Source organism: Oryzias latipes, chromosome 7, assembly GCF_002234675.1.
Source record: "Oryzias latipes chromosome 7, ASM223467v1".
Lineage (NCBI taxonomy): Eukaryota > Metazoa > Chordata > Actinopteri > Beloniformes > Adrianichthyidae > Oryzias > Oryzias latipes.
In genome coordinates, this window is record NC_019865.2 from 14789305 (window position 1) to 14806391 (window position 17087).

Here is a 17087-nt window from a genome sequence, read left to right on the forward strand (position 1 = left end):
TTCAAAGTTATTCATTTTGCCCTTTATTTTGACTCCTTGCTCCAAATTATTATTTACTAATAACACTAGAAGCTGAAAAGAATATTAGAAAGTATTTAGACTCGCCAAACTAAACAGGTTTTACTAAAATGTGATTTGAAAAGACAGAGGTGTCATGGATGTGTTTATGCTGTCTGGGATGATGTGCGCGCGGAGCATGCGCAGTGGGTAAATGTAGGGACTCCATTTTTTTTGTGCTGTCAGTGAAGGCTCCCAGGCAGCCTCCTCTTTCCAATACTGTAGCATCCTGAACATCCGTCAACAATTTAACCTGCATTCCAAACAAAACCAGCTCGGACATGAGTGGAGATCATGGACATCGAGACTCCCAGGTAGTTGTTTTCCCCGTTTGGAGAGTTCGCATTCATTCTTTTTTGCAAGAACTAAAACAACACTAGAAATAACCGTTAGAATAAGAAGAATGGCAGAAAATCTGTCCGGTAACGTTAGAAGTTCAGCTGTTGTAGTGATGGGTTTCAAAACAATGCATCAATTTAATTTTTTTTAATTTTTAAGAATAAATACGCATTTATAATAAGTAGTTTTGTGACCATTGGAACTTAAAACAATCGAAGTACCGGCATTCTCAAAGTTCGCACACTCAAAACATTTTTCTCTTGTAAATTTCAGGTCAACTGTGGAGCCAATGGAAGCGGTAGGTCGTTTAATCATGCATTTTAATATTTGTTATTGTATTAGTATACCTGTCTACTGTTTAGTTTTAAAGGACAGAAATGGCGTCCCAGAGACTAAGTCCCTTCTCCTCCACTCTTGCGGCTATTGTTCAAAAACAGGGTCTAGAATGGGGTCTTCCCCTCCTCAGTTTTTGAAGCAAACGTTGCCTCCAGACAGAGCCCGGTTTGAGGTTCATTTTGCACCATTTCGTTCGCTTGCATTCACATGCAATATATAGATTTTTGGGTCCGAAAGTGGCCGAATTGGGGATGGGGACTTAGTCTCTGCGCCATTTTCTTTTTGCTGTGAGTAGCATCCAGGGTGCCGCTCAGAGTGCCAACTGTCCGCCGTGATATGGAGGCGAGAGCGGGGAGCTTTTCGCATCTCCTGCCGCTATCTCTCCACCTCCTTTCCTCCTCTTTCTTTGAAACATTTTTTCTGCATGCTAACACGAAGCACGCGCGTGAGCAAACATTTTAATTAATAACATGGAAGAAAAGATGCACTGCAAATGTGAAAACACATTTTTTAAATTGTACACAAAAAAAGTTGGGAGGTAGAAAATTGACTGGACATTATATTTGAATAATACAGCTATTATAGCATTGAAAATGTTGTCATGGTTGTCAGATCAATAAAGGTCAGGAAAAAAACTATTTCTAGAAAATAACTTTGGAAATTTTCTTTCGATATATACTTGTGTTACCACTATTTCTTGTTTTTAACAGTGAAAGGGCATCGTTTTAATAAAAATATTGACATCTTCAAGAAAAAAATAATAATAATAAAGTGGGTTTTGTTTTATTAATGTGCTTTTATTTTTGTGAATCACCAGGTTTGGAAATTCAGAGTGAAACTATGTTCTCTAGTTTTACTTCACAACCTTGCAGATGTTGCCTGAAAAAAAGTTAAATCTCAAAGAATTGTAAGAAAGAAAATGTTTTTCCCATCTCAAAGTCCCACTCCGATCATATTTTGATCTATTTTAAAAGTGTTCCCAGTGGTCTCGTAACCCTTGTGCATGAAATCATGCTCTAACGTCTTCATAACGACAACGGTTTATCTGGTTCTTTTCTACGCTGGTTTGTCTCCTATTTCAGTGGTAGATCTTATAAGGTCTGTGTTGACTCTCTATCTTCAGAAGCAAAAATCCTGTCTTGTGGCGTTCCCCAAGGTTCTGTATTGGGACCCATTCTATTCACTCTCTACATGATTCCCCTTAGGAGACTCATCAGCAAATTTTCGAATATTTTTTATCATCTTTATGCTGATGACATTCAACTTTATTGCTCCTTTGGAAAAAATAATTACAGAAATCTATCAAATCTACTAGACTGCTTGGCCAGCATCAGAGTTTGGTTAAATGACAACCATTTACTCCTGAACCCGTACCAGACAGAGACAATAATTTTTGCTCCTGATGACAAAATTCCCTCCATCAAAAATCACCTTGGTTCACTGAGCTCTTCTGTCCAGCCCAGTCTCAGGAATCTTGGTGTCTGGTTTGACAACGCTATGTCTCTAGACTCTCATTCGAAGCGCTTGGTCAAAAACTGTTTTTTCCAATGTGGCTAAATTGAAGACGATGTTAACCAGATCTGACCTTGCGTTGATCATCCATCCTTGTATATCCTCTCGTTTAGACTATTGTAATTCTCTTTTTACTTGTTTTAACAAAAAGTCTCTTACACGTCTCCAACTAGTCCAGAACTCTGCTGCAAGGCTTTTAACTGGAACCAATAAGCGCACTCATACAACCCCTCTTCTTTTATCTCTACAAGGACTTCCTGTTAAATTTAGAATAGATTTTAAGATTTTGATTTTAGTTTTTAGAGCCCTGCACGGACAAACCCCGATCTATATTTCTAACCTTTTAACTCCCTACACTCCTGCACGTTCTTTGAGGTACACTGATAAAAATCTTTTATGTGTTCCAAAACTCATTTTAAAACCTCGAGACCTCGCCTTTCACGCAGTCGCTCCCCGACTTTGGAACGACCTCCCCCTGTCTCTGCGCCAGATTGACTCAGTCGAGTGTTTTAAAGCTCAAGTTAAGACTTTTTTTTATTTAGGAGAGCTTTTAGCTGACTTTTACTTGTGTTCACTTTTCCCTGTTTGTTTGAAAATATATATCTGTGTGCGTTTTATTGTGTATCGCTACTGATTTTATATTGTTTTAACATTGTGAAGCACTTTGTGAGTCGCTCTCTGTGAAAAGTGCTCTATAAATAAAGATTACTTACTTACTTGCGCTATTCTAGCCACTTTAACATTGGGAGTTGGGTCATCGAGACCCACTAGAGCAGGGGTGTCAAACTCATTTTGGTTCGGGGGCCACATTCAACCCGTCTGATCTCAAGTGGGCCAGACCAGTAGCGTAAAAGTAAAATAACAGCTTTGTTTTAGTTTTTTTACTCAGTTGGAAAAATGCCTCAACCAACATAGTAGCCTAATCACTTGGGGCCAATGGATCTCAAATAAAATTAGTTTCACTTAAAAAAAAAGTTGGTCTATTCAATTTTATACAGACTGAAAATTTTACAACTGACACGATGAAACTTTTCTTTATGGTGAGTCTCATAGTGGTGCTGAATGTTATATTCTTTGAACACTGCCACCTGTTGATGACATACCAAGCATGTAGGTTTTGCATTTTGCAAATTAAACTCTGTCCATTTTTCTTGGAAAGCTCAGCAATCCACTTCTTTTTGACGACATTTTGGTAATTCAGGTGTCACTACTGGTCATCCTTATACCAACATAACAGTGGTAAGGCTCATAGGGAACCAAAGTGTATCTTACCCAGACGCAGAGCTGTTATGTTTCGCTTTTGGCACGTGCTGAGATATGCTGTTTCACCTGTTTTGTGTTTCCTTTGCTCCCCCCTAGTGGCAGAAAGCAGCTGCAAGCTTAATTTTCTACCCATATGCCCTCCATTATGAAAAAAACTCCACAAGGACATGTTAAAAACACCCAAAACACGATTTAAAAAAAAAATCAAAGTGGGTTTTTAAGACAGAATCTATTCAAATATAATTATTACAATGCAATAGAGCAAAGCAATATAACCTATGAATGAAATTAATCAAAGAGAAGGGAATGTAAAAATTAAATAATATACGCAAGAGGGATGAGATTTGTTTTTTAAATAATCCTGTGTTTTGTGCTTAACTTTAGTTACCTTTTTTTTTATTTTGCAGAAACTCTGAAACATAGAGACAAGCACAAAGACAAAGATCATAGAAACAAAGATCACAAGAAAGACAAAGGAGAGAAATTTAAGCACAGCAACAGGTATGCTAGACTTTACTTCTGCTGTTGTTGATCAAATGAAAATATCTTTTAGCATTCCTTTCCTTTCCTGAATTTGTTGTAGCAAATAGGATTAGATGGACAAAGTTTATGCAATGTCAAATCTTACGATATTGATGCCTGCCGCAGATTTTGTGTTTGCATGTTTAATTAGGTTGGTTTCTTGTCATATGTTGAAATAAACAAACAGCTTTGAGGCGCAGTACAATAGTAGTGCTTCTGTTTTTCCCATCGCATTTACTGGCTGCAGGCCATGAGTTTATACTAGTTCACAGTGATCAGGTGCACGTTGCTGGTGTGGATCGTCTTGGTCTTCCACCTGACCTCTCGTACTTGATCTCTGACATTTCTGGCCTTCAGCACCAGTGAACACAAGGAGTACTCTGAGAAGAAACACAAAGACAAAGAGAAGTTGAAGCACAGCAATGGAGGATCAGACAAACACAGAGAAAAACAGAAAGAGAAAGACAAGAAGAGGGAGGAAAAGGTTTGTTCTTTAAGTGTCACAAGACCTTTTGCAAAGAATCTAATCTACATACATTACTTACCAATTAAACATTTACCGTAGTCTTGGATTGTTACACATTTTTACATTTCTGGTCACATTTTTATAACATTAAAAATGTCTGAGAAACATTTAAAAATAATAAAAGTGCCAGAAAATTATTCGGGCCTATTTTCTGAAATTTATCAACTCTAAATATAAAGAATATTAAGTTAAATACATGTAATTTTTATCTTTAATCCTATTCTCTGTGTTTCACAGAACAAATTATCCCATTCAGAAAAGCCAAAAAAGGAGAAGGAAAATGGATATGTCAGGTATTTAGTTAAAATGTTAACTGTTTGTGAATTAAAAAGTGTTTGACTAAAAATCTATAGCTGTTTGTTGTTTTGAAGGAAAATATATTTTTAATGTATGTGAAGTTCAATACCATAATTCTTTGACCCAGAGAGACAAGTCCGGCTGCCATTAAGAGCGAGCCTGAAGAAAACAATGGCTTCTATCCCTCTCCCCAACACAAGCCCCCCAAACGGGAGTATGAGGATGAAGATGAAGGGTATGTTTTGTCTTATTTAGTTCTGCTTACTGCTTACAGTTCATGTTTTGGCGGAGTTTATGTTTTTGTCTAACTGTTTACAGATTTGACTACAAACCCAAAAAAGTTAAGGTGGAATTTGACAAAAAAGCCAAAAAGCGGAAATATGAGTACGGAGACGATGAGGACGAGGAGGTACGTAGTTTTGTACAAAAACCCAGAATTCAACAAAGTTGGGGCAATGTAGGAAACAATTGACCCTTTCATGAAACCATTTTGATTGCAACGTGTTAAAAAAGGTAGAAAAGTAAAAGCAGAACCAGAACAAAACTGAAAGAATATCCCACAATAAATAGGATCGGGGATTATCTTATAGTGACAAAAGTTTTTTCAGAAATATAGCTGAACAGCGACATCTTTATCTGCAGGAGTTGTGTCAAAACCCTTCATTTTTCTCTGGTGCGTAGGGGCATTAGTGCCAAATGAAAGGGCAGCTTATAAATTTGAGAACATCAATCTAAATAATGTCCATTTTAAACTTAATAAATAAAAAAGTTTTGCTGCTAAAAAAGGTCTCTCAGGTATTTTACCTTTTCAACTGCAAACAAGCTTCTTTTTTTCATTTCAACATAAGTCCGGTTTATGTTTTTAACACAGTATCCCAGGTTTTTTCTGAGTTCTTCTTGTAAATAGAGTGCTGAATGAACTAGACTGGAAATAGCTTTTTTCAGTGATTTATTTGAGGATTTTTTTTAAACCTGTTTTAGGATGTCAAGCACAAAAAGAAGTCAAAAGACAAAAAAGCAGCAGAAGGGAAAAAGGCCAAAAAAGAAGGAGAAGATAAGTGGAAATGGTGAGATGTTTTTTAAGTTAAATGTGCTCTTTTTTAAATGAAATTACAAATGGGAAGAACAATTAGATCACACTCCATCAATGAAAAGCAGATTTTATACTCTTGCTTTTTCTAATGTGTTGTACTTTATTTTTGGTCTGTGGTTGATAGGTGGCAGGAGGAAAGATATACAGATGGCTCCAAATGGCGCTTTCTTGAACATAAGGGTCCAGTGTTTGTTCCTGCGTACGAACCCTTACCTGAAAAAGTAAAATTTTACTATAATGGTAAGTCTAGTGAGATTTCAATTTCTATTCTTTGGTTTGTTGAATACAGAATAAAGTTTGTATTTCTTGTACTTTAAGGGAAACCTATGAAACTTAGTGCTCCTGCTGAGGAGGTAGCCACATTTTTTGCAAAGATGTTAGACCATGAGTACACTACAAAAGACATCTTTAGGAAGAATTTCTATAAAGACTGGAGGAAGGTAAGAACCGTACTATAAGAACCCAAGATGTAAATTTTCAAAGATTTATAAAACAACGTTTTTTCTTTCATTTTAGGAAATGACTTCAGAGGAGAAGTCAATAATTACTGACCTGAAAAAGTGTGACTTCAGTGAAATGAACGAGTATTTTAAAGCTCAATCTGAGGCCCGCAAACAGATGTCTAAGGAGGAGAAACAGGTATGTTCTCAGTCAGTCAGACATTCCCAGTTTTAAGAATTGTTTGAAAATCTCTTGTTGCGTCATACACCTTTCAGAAAATCAAAGAGGAAAATGAGCGGCTCCTCTCAGAGTATGGCTTTTGTATTATGGACAACCACAGGGAGAGGATCGGAAACTTCCGCATCGAACCGCCAGGCCTTTTCCGGGGACGAGGAGACCACCCCAAGATGGGAATGCTGAAACGACGCATCAGACCTGAAGACGTCATTATAAACTGTAGCAAGTAGGAAATAATGAAATCACTATTACTGAAACTTTAATAATTTGAAAAAAAGATTCCTGCTTTCGTGGGACCCTGAAGTAACCTCAAACCTGCCAAAACAATGCTGTCGATACTTAAGTTTTACCACAAGGTGGCCCTGTGTACTTAATACATGACAGGATATGATGATGAGGATCATTGTTTAAACTATAAAAGTGAAGTGAGCGTGAATTTATGACTGAACTTTTTTTGAAGGTCACATATTTTCCCCATCTTTACTGCTTCTCTCTTTATCCTCTTCCTCTCATTTTGACCTTTCATCTTTTTCCTACCTTGTGGTCTTTGCCGAGGTTATTTAGAGGTTGTGGGTGATATCAATGTCTCATGAGCACATATGAAATAGAGAAGACGTAAATACTAATCTAAATTAATCAGTTGCCATCAAAGAGACTTGACTAAGTGAGACGAGCCCTGAAGCATGAATAGTATGATATCAGCATCACCTGCATGTGCAAACACACTGCTGGCTTTCTGTCAAAGTTATCTTCCTGTCACGTTCTGCAGTGGATCTGCACAAACAATTACACAACCCAGTGAGGACGTGTTGATCCCCACGTACCGGATATTATCACTTCTGTAATAATAATAACTAATAGCTATAGTCTTTTTAGACAAAAAATGTTGTCAGTAGCTGTAGTTGAAACAAAGTACCAAGGAGGTTTTTTTTTTGTGTGGGGGGAACCAGCTTTTATTTTGTCAGAAGTAAAAGCATTTTAAAGAAAACTTTGTCCAAAAAAAAAAAAAACTTTTATTCATCTCTTCTTTTGTAGGGACTCCAAGCACCCCAAACCTCCCCCTGGTACAAAGTGGAAGGAGGTTCGACACGACAACAAAGTGACCTGGTTGGCTTCATGGACTGAGAACATCCAGGGTTCCATCAAGTACATCATGCTGAACCCTAGTTCCCGGATCAAGGTAACTGTCATCTATCACCTCAAGCGGCCTATGGAAGAATTTTCCTTTTTCCTTGGTATTAAAGAAACCAAAATGAGGTTGTTTTTGTGCAGGGGGAGAAGGATTGGCAGAAGTATGAGACCGCCAGACGCTTGAAGAAATGTGTTGATCGAATCCGTACTCAGTATCGGGAAGACTGGAAGTCAAAAGAGATGAGGATCAGGCAGAGAGCTGTGGCGTTGTATTTTATTGACAAAGTGAGTGGGAAAAAAAGTTTTTTTTGGCTTAAGGCAAATCTCTGAAAGTGAATGATGATTTCAAAGTCTTGCTAAAGATGGTAATAGTTTTGGTTTTTTTTGCCTTGTAGCTGGCACTGAGGGCAGGAAACGAGAAGGAAGAAGGGGAGACGGCGGACACTGTCGGCTGCTGCTCGCTGCGGGTGGAGCACATCAAACTGTTTCCCAAGATGGACGAGCAGGAGTACGTGGTGGAGTTTGACTTCTTAGGAAAAGACTCCATCCGCTACTACAACAAGATTCCAGTGGAAAAAAGGGTGAGAAAAAGGAACAAAAACAACTAAATGAAGGGATGATAAACACAACATCATAGTTGATAGAGTATGAATGGGACTTCTGCATTAATGGGATAGGTTGGTGTGTGTCTGCACATGTAAAACTTAGTGTCAAAGTGATAAGAAGTTTCATGTGTTCAGATGATGTTTGCTGCAAAGACAGGTGAACAGATAGTCTTTTTCACTGCTGTCGCTGTTTCCTGCTTTTACCATAAATGACTCAACTGCATGCATATAAAAATTAACCGTTGTGGTGATCTTTGAACCTCATTTCTTCTTGTTTTCAATCAGGTCTTTAAAAACCTCCAGCTGTTTCTGGAGAATAAACAGCCAGAAGACGATCTCTTTGACAGACTCAATGTAAGAAATATGTCAAAATCTGATGGTTAGCTTAAGTGTTACATGCATTCTTATGAACTGTGCTCTTTTTCCCTCATAGACCTCCATTCTAAATAAGCATTTGCAGGAACTAATGGATGGACTAACGGCTAAGGTTTTTCGTACCTACAATGCTTCTATCACGCTGCAGCAGCAACTCAAAGAACTTACTTGCTGTAGGTGACAGGAGGGCAAACAATAAACTAACTGTATAGTGTTCAGGTTTTTGAACCTGAAGTGACCTTTTCTTTTTATTTGTATGATTCTAAGTGTCTGTAAAATTGAGCAAATTGGAAGCCCTTTTGATTTTCTACTAATTTCATTATGTTGAGACGTATTTTTAAAATATTTCTATCCTGGTGTTGGGTTGTTCTATTCACAGGTGATGACAGCATTCCAGCCAAGCTCCTGTCTTACAATCGAGCCAACCGAGCTGTGGCTATTCTTTGTAACCACCAAAGAGCTCCTCCCAAAACATTTGAGAAATCCATGCAAAATCTTCAGACTAAGGTAAAGCACATTGTAACTGAACAGTAACTGTGGTTCTAAAAAGAAAAGACGATAATCCATGCACACTGTCTACGGATACAGTAAAAGTGTTCAGTGTTTCCTTGTTGTGTTCTAAAAAAAAAGCGGTATAGTTGAAATCCGCAAAGTAGGATCACAGATGTTTTAAGGTTGTGAAACCCCTCACTTCACACTTTATACGCTTTTCTCAGGCAAACATCAACATTTTCACACTTTTCTTTCTTGGTTAAACTCTGTGTTCATAGAAAAATAAGTCCAGTATTATTAGAATGTAAACAAAGATCTGATCAGGATCAAAGTTTTATGTAACTTTGAAAAACTGAGCACATTCTGTACACGAGACACTACACGCATGAGATTGATTAATGAGGTTTACAGCCAATCAGGACGCAGATCACAGTGAGCTGAAAAAATCTGCGAGACCACGAAAGGCGAACCGCAATATATCGTATACTGTAAAACACTATTGTTAGGAATCTTTTTTTTACCTATAAAAGTTTTTGCAGTTCACAGACCCCTGTCCTGTCTTTCATGGTGTTGAAAATAGACTTCTTCAGGTCTGTTGACCTAGTATTAAATTGTATTTTTTTGTTTCAAAATGATTTTATTATCTCTAAAGAGAAGCTAAATAACCTTTTTTCATGTTGTCTTTATTGTTCCTCACTTCTTGTACAAGTTTTTTTACTCTTTGCAATCTAGCCTTCAAACCTCAAATTGCAAAAAACAAAATGTAATAATTCTAATATTTTTTCTTTTTTTGATTGTTATTGTACCTGCGATGATACACAGGTGATTCTGCATATTTAGTTTGGTGTTCCTTATGGATGCTGTTAGGCTTTATAGTAAGACATTACAGACCAGCAGTTTGGGTGTTTATGTCATTGTTTTGCTCTTAATGGGTTTTTTACTTTTATTATTTTAAACTGGCTTTGCAACTATTTTTTTGTGTTTTTTCACTGTCCAGCTGTTGTTTGCAAATGTAATTATTTGTTCTCAGTTTGAAATCTGGGTTTCTGCCATTGTAGATTGTTAGCAAATTCTCTTTCTGTAAGACTGATAATTTTCTTTTATCTGCATGTGTTTTCATTACAGATTGATGAGAAACAAAACCAACTGTCAGCGGCTCGGAAGCAGCTAAAGGCTGCCAAGGCTAATCACAAGGCTTCTCATGATGACAAGAGTAAAAAGTAAGAGTTCAGCAGCCCTGTGTGCTGAAGGCTTTGTATAGAACAGGACAGTTTTGCTGTGTTTTCTGTGGGCTCAAGTGTTTTTCTCCTTGTTTGTGCTGGTAAAACCTCCTGTTTTCATGTTTCCTGTCTGTTAGGGCTGTAGAGGTGAAGCGCAAAGCTGTACAGAGGATAGAAGAGCAGCTGATGAAGCTACAGATGCAAGCAACGGACAGAGAGGAAAATAAACAGATTGCATTGGGGACCTCCAAGCTCAATTATCTGGATCCACGCATTTCTGTTGCTTGGTATTGATGTTGCACAGCACACATTGTTTGTTAACTACACACTATTATGAGATGACGGTTGCTCTAACAAAGATTAACATCGGGTGATAAAACGCTTACTCGCTGCCTTTGGCTCTGGGTGTGCAGAGAACACATCCACCTTGCTGATAGAAAGGCAGGAAACGGTCACATTGTAGGAAAAGGAGCAGCAGAGGCAAAAAGAGCAAGCGGCTGCCGAATAGAAAATGAGGGGAAGAAAAGCATGCGAGTGCGACGAACAATGGGGTTTGTTTCTGAAAAGGCAGGGAACGTCCCCAAACAGTTCTCCTTCCTCTTAATGGGACGTCAGTGAGGAGGTGTCTGTGTAAGACCATGCCTCAGGGAACAGGAACATAGGCCCTCCCTCCCAAAACGGTGTCCCCCTGTTATTTGTGGAGAGAACAATGGATGCTGGAAGGCTGAATTTTTTAGTTCTTTCAGGTGGGGTGATTTTTGCAAAGCCAACAAGAAGATGGGCAAAAAAAGAAAGAAAAAAAACTGTTGAAAAACTTGAATGAGCCTAAAAAAACCATTTCACTAGGGGTACTTTTTTTTTTTTTTTTAATAAATTGATTTTTAAAATTTTTTAAGTCAGTATTATTATTATCACACAAAACTATATACTCCTCAGGAAAAGCAATTTTCTTAGGATAAACCGAAATTTTAAATCAATTTCTCCCAAAAGTTGATTATTGTCCTCTTACGAGGATCAAGCTGATGTTTAAATCCCACTCCGATCATCTTTTGATCTATTGTTAAAGTATTCCCAGGGGTCTTTTAATATGATTATGCTGTTTTTAGCCAAAACAAATCTATAACCGTTATCTAGGACATAGTATAATTAGAAATTCGCGCGGAGTTGTAGACGGAAGTGTTATCACCCAGCACCCCCCTTCCCATCATCAATATTTTGGATCGAGGCATATCACAAGAACATGTTAAAAACACAATTTTCATCAAAGTGGGTCTTTATAGCAGTGAACTCATTCAGTTACGTCTCATCAAAATGGTAACATAAATAAAACGGCTTAACACATTTATTACCTGGGATGCCTTCAACAGTGCATGTTATTTCACACTTTGAGTTTCCAGATGTTTTAACGTCACTATTTTCTGAAGTTTTTTTCATCAAGTTAAAAATTCTATTCTGAGAAGTGTTCTCATATAATCTATTCTACTTGGATCCGAGTTGAACTATAACTACACTTGCTGTACTAAATGAGTTTGACGTTTCGTATTACAAAGCAACTTGTGGTTGAGTCATCATGCAAATTCCCAGAAGATCTGTTATCTACATTGATGAAGGTGTTAAAACACTGTGAGAGCTGGTTGATCTTTTATGTAGTAAATAAAATTAGTCCCTCCATCAGCTCCCAAATACATAAAAGTCCACCTTATTATTTAATCCTATAACAAACGGTTTTACATACATTATTTCCTATTTTATTCAAAAATTGTTTTGTACATGTGTTGTTTTCTTCTTTTAACACTCATTTCCGGCACTCTGCAGGTGCAAGAAGTGGGGCGTTCCCATTGAGAAGATCTACAACAAAACCCAGAGGGAGAAGTTTGCCTGGGCGATTGACATGGCAGAAAAAGATTACGAATTTTAATACAGCATCTCTTGTTTCCAGGCTCCTGATTGTAGGCTTTTAGTCTTCGTCAAACGATTCCACTTAACTGCAGGGCAGTGAGCAAGGAAGCTCAGACTGTGCTGATAGGCTAGGATCACGGACTGATATAAAATAATCTGTACATAAAAATGAGCTGTGAACAGACAAAAACTCTTCATTCATTTCGGCAAAGGGCGTATTTCTTTAGAAATTTTGAAATAGTGCGTATGTTGCTGCAGCTATTTAACTGTAATCTAACAACTATGGACATTTCGGTATAAACTTGTGTCAGATGAAAGTTTTGGATGTATATCAGTTCCCAGATGAAATATTCTCTTAGAATAATGAATTAATAAGTGTTTGTAATGGAGACAGTGAGAAAAACAACACAAAGAAGTGGAAAATATGAAAAATGTTATGGATTTCAGCTAATATTGTTATCATGGGGAAGACTGGTATAAATGAAATGAGCCTGACAGATTTCCGTAAGTGTGAAAAACCGAAACCCAGCACTAAATATGTTCTTCTTAGCACACAGAATGTCATCTTTTATCCATGTGGCTCGGGCTCGCTGTTTATTTCAGGGATGTACATAGGCTGTTTTTATTTAAATGCTTGTGTTTCTGTGTTTTTTCTTTTCTTGTGCATTGCGTGCATTGTCAACAGAAAGCTCTTCATTGCGGAAATGCAAATCCTTAATTTTTACTTAAACGAAGTGCTGATTTATTGTGTCGATAGAGACTATTCTCTATGACGGAAGGTTGGGAATTTGCAAAAAAAAAAAAATCTATCCTTGTAGTGTGCTTTTATTTATTTATTTATTTATTTGGTATAATTGTGATAAAAACAGTGTCTGTAAATGTCATAACTATCAATTGATGTTCCAACTTTTAGCATTCAATTTTTTTTTACTTGATTGTGCATTCTTTTGCTCATTTAAAAACACTTGTTCAGAGCTTTGTGACGTCAAGCGTGTTCTCTTTAGTTTGTGACTAAACATGAGAGTTCGTCCTATCAAACCAAGAATCGTGGTTTTATTATCACTAAAAGTTTGTTTGTTAGGACGATCAGAGGGGTCACTCATTAACAGATTTGAACAGGATCGGGGAGAAAGTCTACACTTTGAGAGGGTGGACATCAGGGGTCTCCTCTTGAGCGCAAGCCTGGTTAAGTTACATATAAAAGAACGGGGACGGACCGGATGTGTGGAATTTCTTTCCAAAACAAGAGCATTGCCTGGCAAAGTGCATCTCAAATTTTTAACTTTTTAACTAAAAGTATGGCACTTGAAAACAGATTTCATAACAAACAAAAGTAGCAAAGTGTCTTTTCATGTGAGTGCACGCGGGATAAGATCAGTATGTGTGTGTGTATGTATGTATATTTGTATGTATGAGTGTATATATTGATAAGATAGATAGGTAGATAGATAGATAGATAGATAGATAGGTAGGTAGATAGATAGATAGATAGATAGATAGATAGATAGATAGATAGGTAGATAGGTAGATATTGTTTAATCCATCGAATTCAGAAAATTGATACATTTTAAATATGGGTTACAGTTTTATGACTTCAAAACAGCCTCTATTGTGAAATAGATAGATATTGTTTAATCCATCGAATTCAGAAAATTGATACATTTTAAATATGGGTTACAGTTTTATGACTTCAAAACAGCCTTTATTGTGAAATAGATAGATATTGTTTAATCCATCGAATTCAGAAAATTGATACATTTTAAATATGGGTTACAGTTTTATGACTTCAAAACAGCCTCTATTGTGAAATAGATATTGTTTAATCCATCGAATTCAGAAAATTGATACATTTTAAATATGGGTTACAGTTTTGTGACTTCAAAACAGCCTTTATTGTGAAAAGCCTCAGCGGAAGTTTGAGAGTTGCCGCTGGTGGATGGTTAGAGGGGGAGGGCCTGCGCTGCTCTGGGAGCACACACAAACTTACGTTGTCTTACCACGGCTCTCGTTCCTGCTTGCCTCTTTCTATGAGCAGCTGGAGCAGAGCGGACGAAACTGCCAGGACTGTTGTTGTCGAGGCGGCAGCGCCTTTCGAGGGCTCAGGAATGATTTAATCACGGAAAACCGGGACGCGGAGGGGGGGGAAACGGAGAAAGAGAAAACGGGAGCGGAGAAGAAGAACAGCAGCCTCGGAGATGTGTGTTGGGGCCGAGATTTCAGCGGTGGGTTGGTAGGTATAGCACAGCAGCCCTTTGCTACGTGTTCTTTTCCCGTTATTCTTTTTCGCCGGATAGCAAGGCTAAAAAAGAGGAAGGGAAAATGAGGCGAACAGCTGCAGCTACCTGTTATTTTCCACGGGCAAAACAGGCCATATTCCTGCTGTCCGGCCCAGCAAAGCCAAAGGCAGTGCTATCAAAAAACCGGCCCCGTTTGTTTCCACACTTTGAAAATGTCCAGACGTTTCTTATTACACTTGGATTTACTGTAGCGGCGGTCTCCTCCATTGGTAAATCTGCATGAATGTTTTTAAGTGGTTATTTGTTTGTCCAGCAGCTGGCTGAAGGCCTGTTGGTCATTTAAAGTCGTTGTTCTAAATAATGCAACCCCCCCCCCCCCCCCCCCGTGCTGGAAGATTAAATATGTGAAGTCACGGCAGAGAAAGTTACCAACCAATATTCCTTTGTGTGTGTGTGTGGGTGGGTGGGTGGGTGGGTGTGTGTGTGTGTGTGTGTGTGTGTGTGTGTATATATATATACATATATATACACACACACACACACCAACACAAGTTACATTAAAATTTCAGTAAAAACTCGAATACATTTTTTTGTGTGTGTTTTTAACATGTTCTTGCAGCATTTTTCTTATAATGGATTATGGAGGACATAAATAAAGTAAATTATGATTAAAACGGTTTTTTTTTCTCCGAGTAATTTTATGTGGTGAATTAGGAGCAGACAAAAAAAAAGCCGTTTGAAAAATCTTGTAGTTCTTTGCTAAATCTGGTGCATCCACTTGTAGATACTAGCAGACAAATAGATCCACATTGTCTACGTTTTCCTCGTCTCAGCTGACATCTGGCTCAAAAGTAGATAGCTCAGATAAGGCTTGGTATTTTTGTTGTACTGGTAATGTTAGCTCAAGGCTGTAAACTAGCAAGAGAGCATGTAAACAAAGGGATGACGGGAAATGAGTGGAGGCTCACTCCCCACCAACAGAGGGTTTTTTTAATGAACTACTGCCACTCTGCAGAAACTACGTCCTAGAAAACGACACAGGTTTTATGATTTTGCCTAAAAATGGCATAATCATGAATAAAAGAGCACTGAAAAGGCTTTTAAAACATATAAAAAATGACTGAAGAGGGACTTTAGGCTCCTTTTAATTTCTGTGAAAATCAAATGGTTAGTGTATATATTCCAACGATTTGGGATTCATTTGTTTTTGGTATCACTTGTCAGTAATTGAAGTTTATGTGTTTTACTTTGCTTTATCTGAAGTTGAATATGAATATACGTTAACATATGTCATTAGAAAGAATGCTATATTCATCATCGTCTAAAGCAAACCCGCCGTTCTCCAAATTCTGTAAAGCAGGACATTTCTGACTTTTGTGAGCTCCCAGATCTTTGTGGAACTGTAAAGCGCATACAGTAGTGACACTTCCCCCCTCCTCTTCTCTTCTCCTGCCTTAGGTAACCCTGTCTAGGCCTGGACCGTGCAGATTATTCTTAGGGGAAACTGATAACAAACAGAGGAAGTGAACATGGCTGGGACCTCTGGCTTCTTTTCCAATGGACCTGTTCCGTGGATGGACAACGACACAGAGATGAACAACCTTTACAGAGACTTGGAGCTTGGCACTGTACTGACATTGTTTTATTCCAAGAAATCTCAGCGACCTGAAAGACGAACTTTTCTAGTAAAACTGGAGACCAGGACTATAATCTGGACACGGAGCACAGATAAAATCGAAGGAGAAAGTAAGTAGTAATAAGACACAAGTACACACACAGATGCTTCTTGTTTTAAAATCCTGTTAACATCCAAAATAATAATATTTTTTTTAAAAGATAAAATGTTTATTTTGAAATGCTCCAATATGTTAAAATCAGAATTAGAAGCCTTTATTGTCATTGAACATAATAATACAGTAAAATTCTAGCACCGTTGGAGTGGCAAATACCATAAATCCTATCAAAAAATGTACAAGAACCAAAAAAAAAAATAAGTAAGAAAAAAATTGAATAAAATGAAGTGGGCTGCAAATACTTGTTTTATTAGCTATAATTGTATAAGTTAAAAGATATATTCTTTCCAAAATAGTAAACTTGTCAAATTGCACATTTTTTAAAATCCATTAAGTCAATTCAGCAAAATATGAGCATTAGTATTTTAACAGTAGCCATGAAATCCAGGAATTCTTTCCTGTTTTGATTTGATTGCTTAGTGAGACAAGCAACAGTGAGATCCATCAAACATTGGTAGAAACTTAAATTGTTTAGAAAATATCTGTTTGTGGTAATCATGCATATTTATGGCGTCCTGTGTTTCCACAACTCTCAGCCTGTCAGGCGTTTGGAAGTTCCAATGTTGTGTATGGAAAAGACTAGGGCTGCACGATATGAGGAAAACTTGCGATGTGCGATATTAGTGATCAATATTGCCATAACGATAAATTTGCGGTAAATAAACAAATAGAAAAATAAACAAAAACATCATTCCCATTTCATTGCAACAGT

The 17087-nt window shown here is 37.5% G+C and overlaps 2 protein-coding genes across 3 annotated transcripts in view; both read left to right on the forward strand.

The window, feature by feature from the left end:
- Positions 1-201: 201 nt before the first annotated feature.
- On the forward strand, positions 202-13319 carry LOC101160732 (DNA topoisomerase 1). The gene is made up of 21 exons (XM_011477194.3): positions 202-371; positions 670-694; positions 3915-4008; positions 4387-4513; positions 4793-4848; positions 4980-5087; positions 5171-5261; positions 5834-5919; positions 6070-6185; positions 6264-6385; positions 6462-6584; positions 6662-6849; positions 7659-7803; positions 7896-8039; positions 8150-8335; positions 8645-8713; positions 8793-8907; positions 9114-9241; positions 10352-10446; positions 10584-10733; positions 12262-13319. The coding sequence occupies exons 1-21, from the start codon at positions 339-341 to the stop codon at positions 12362-12364; spliced, it is 2304 nt and encodes a 767-aa protein (XP_011475496.1). The 5' UTR covers positions 202-338; the 3' UTR covers positions 12365-13319.
- A 987-nt stretch (positions 13320-14306) lies between these two features.
- Positions 14307-17087, forward strand: part of plcg1 (phospholipase C gamma 1) — a 32261-nt gene continuing 29480 nt past the window's right edge. Inside the window, exons 1-2 of one of the 2 annotated variants that reach the window (XM_011477196.3) lie at positions 14307-14575; positions 16041-16328. In XM_011477196.3, coding sequence (XP_011475498.1) covers positions 16112-16328 — 217 coding nt within the window. In that variant the 5' untranslated portion in view covers positions 14307-14575; positions 16041-16111. The remainder of the gene's footprint in view (positions 14576-16040; positions 16329-17087) is intronic. The other variant, XM_011477197.3, reaches the window with a different exon arrangement.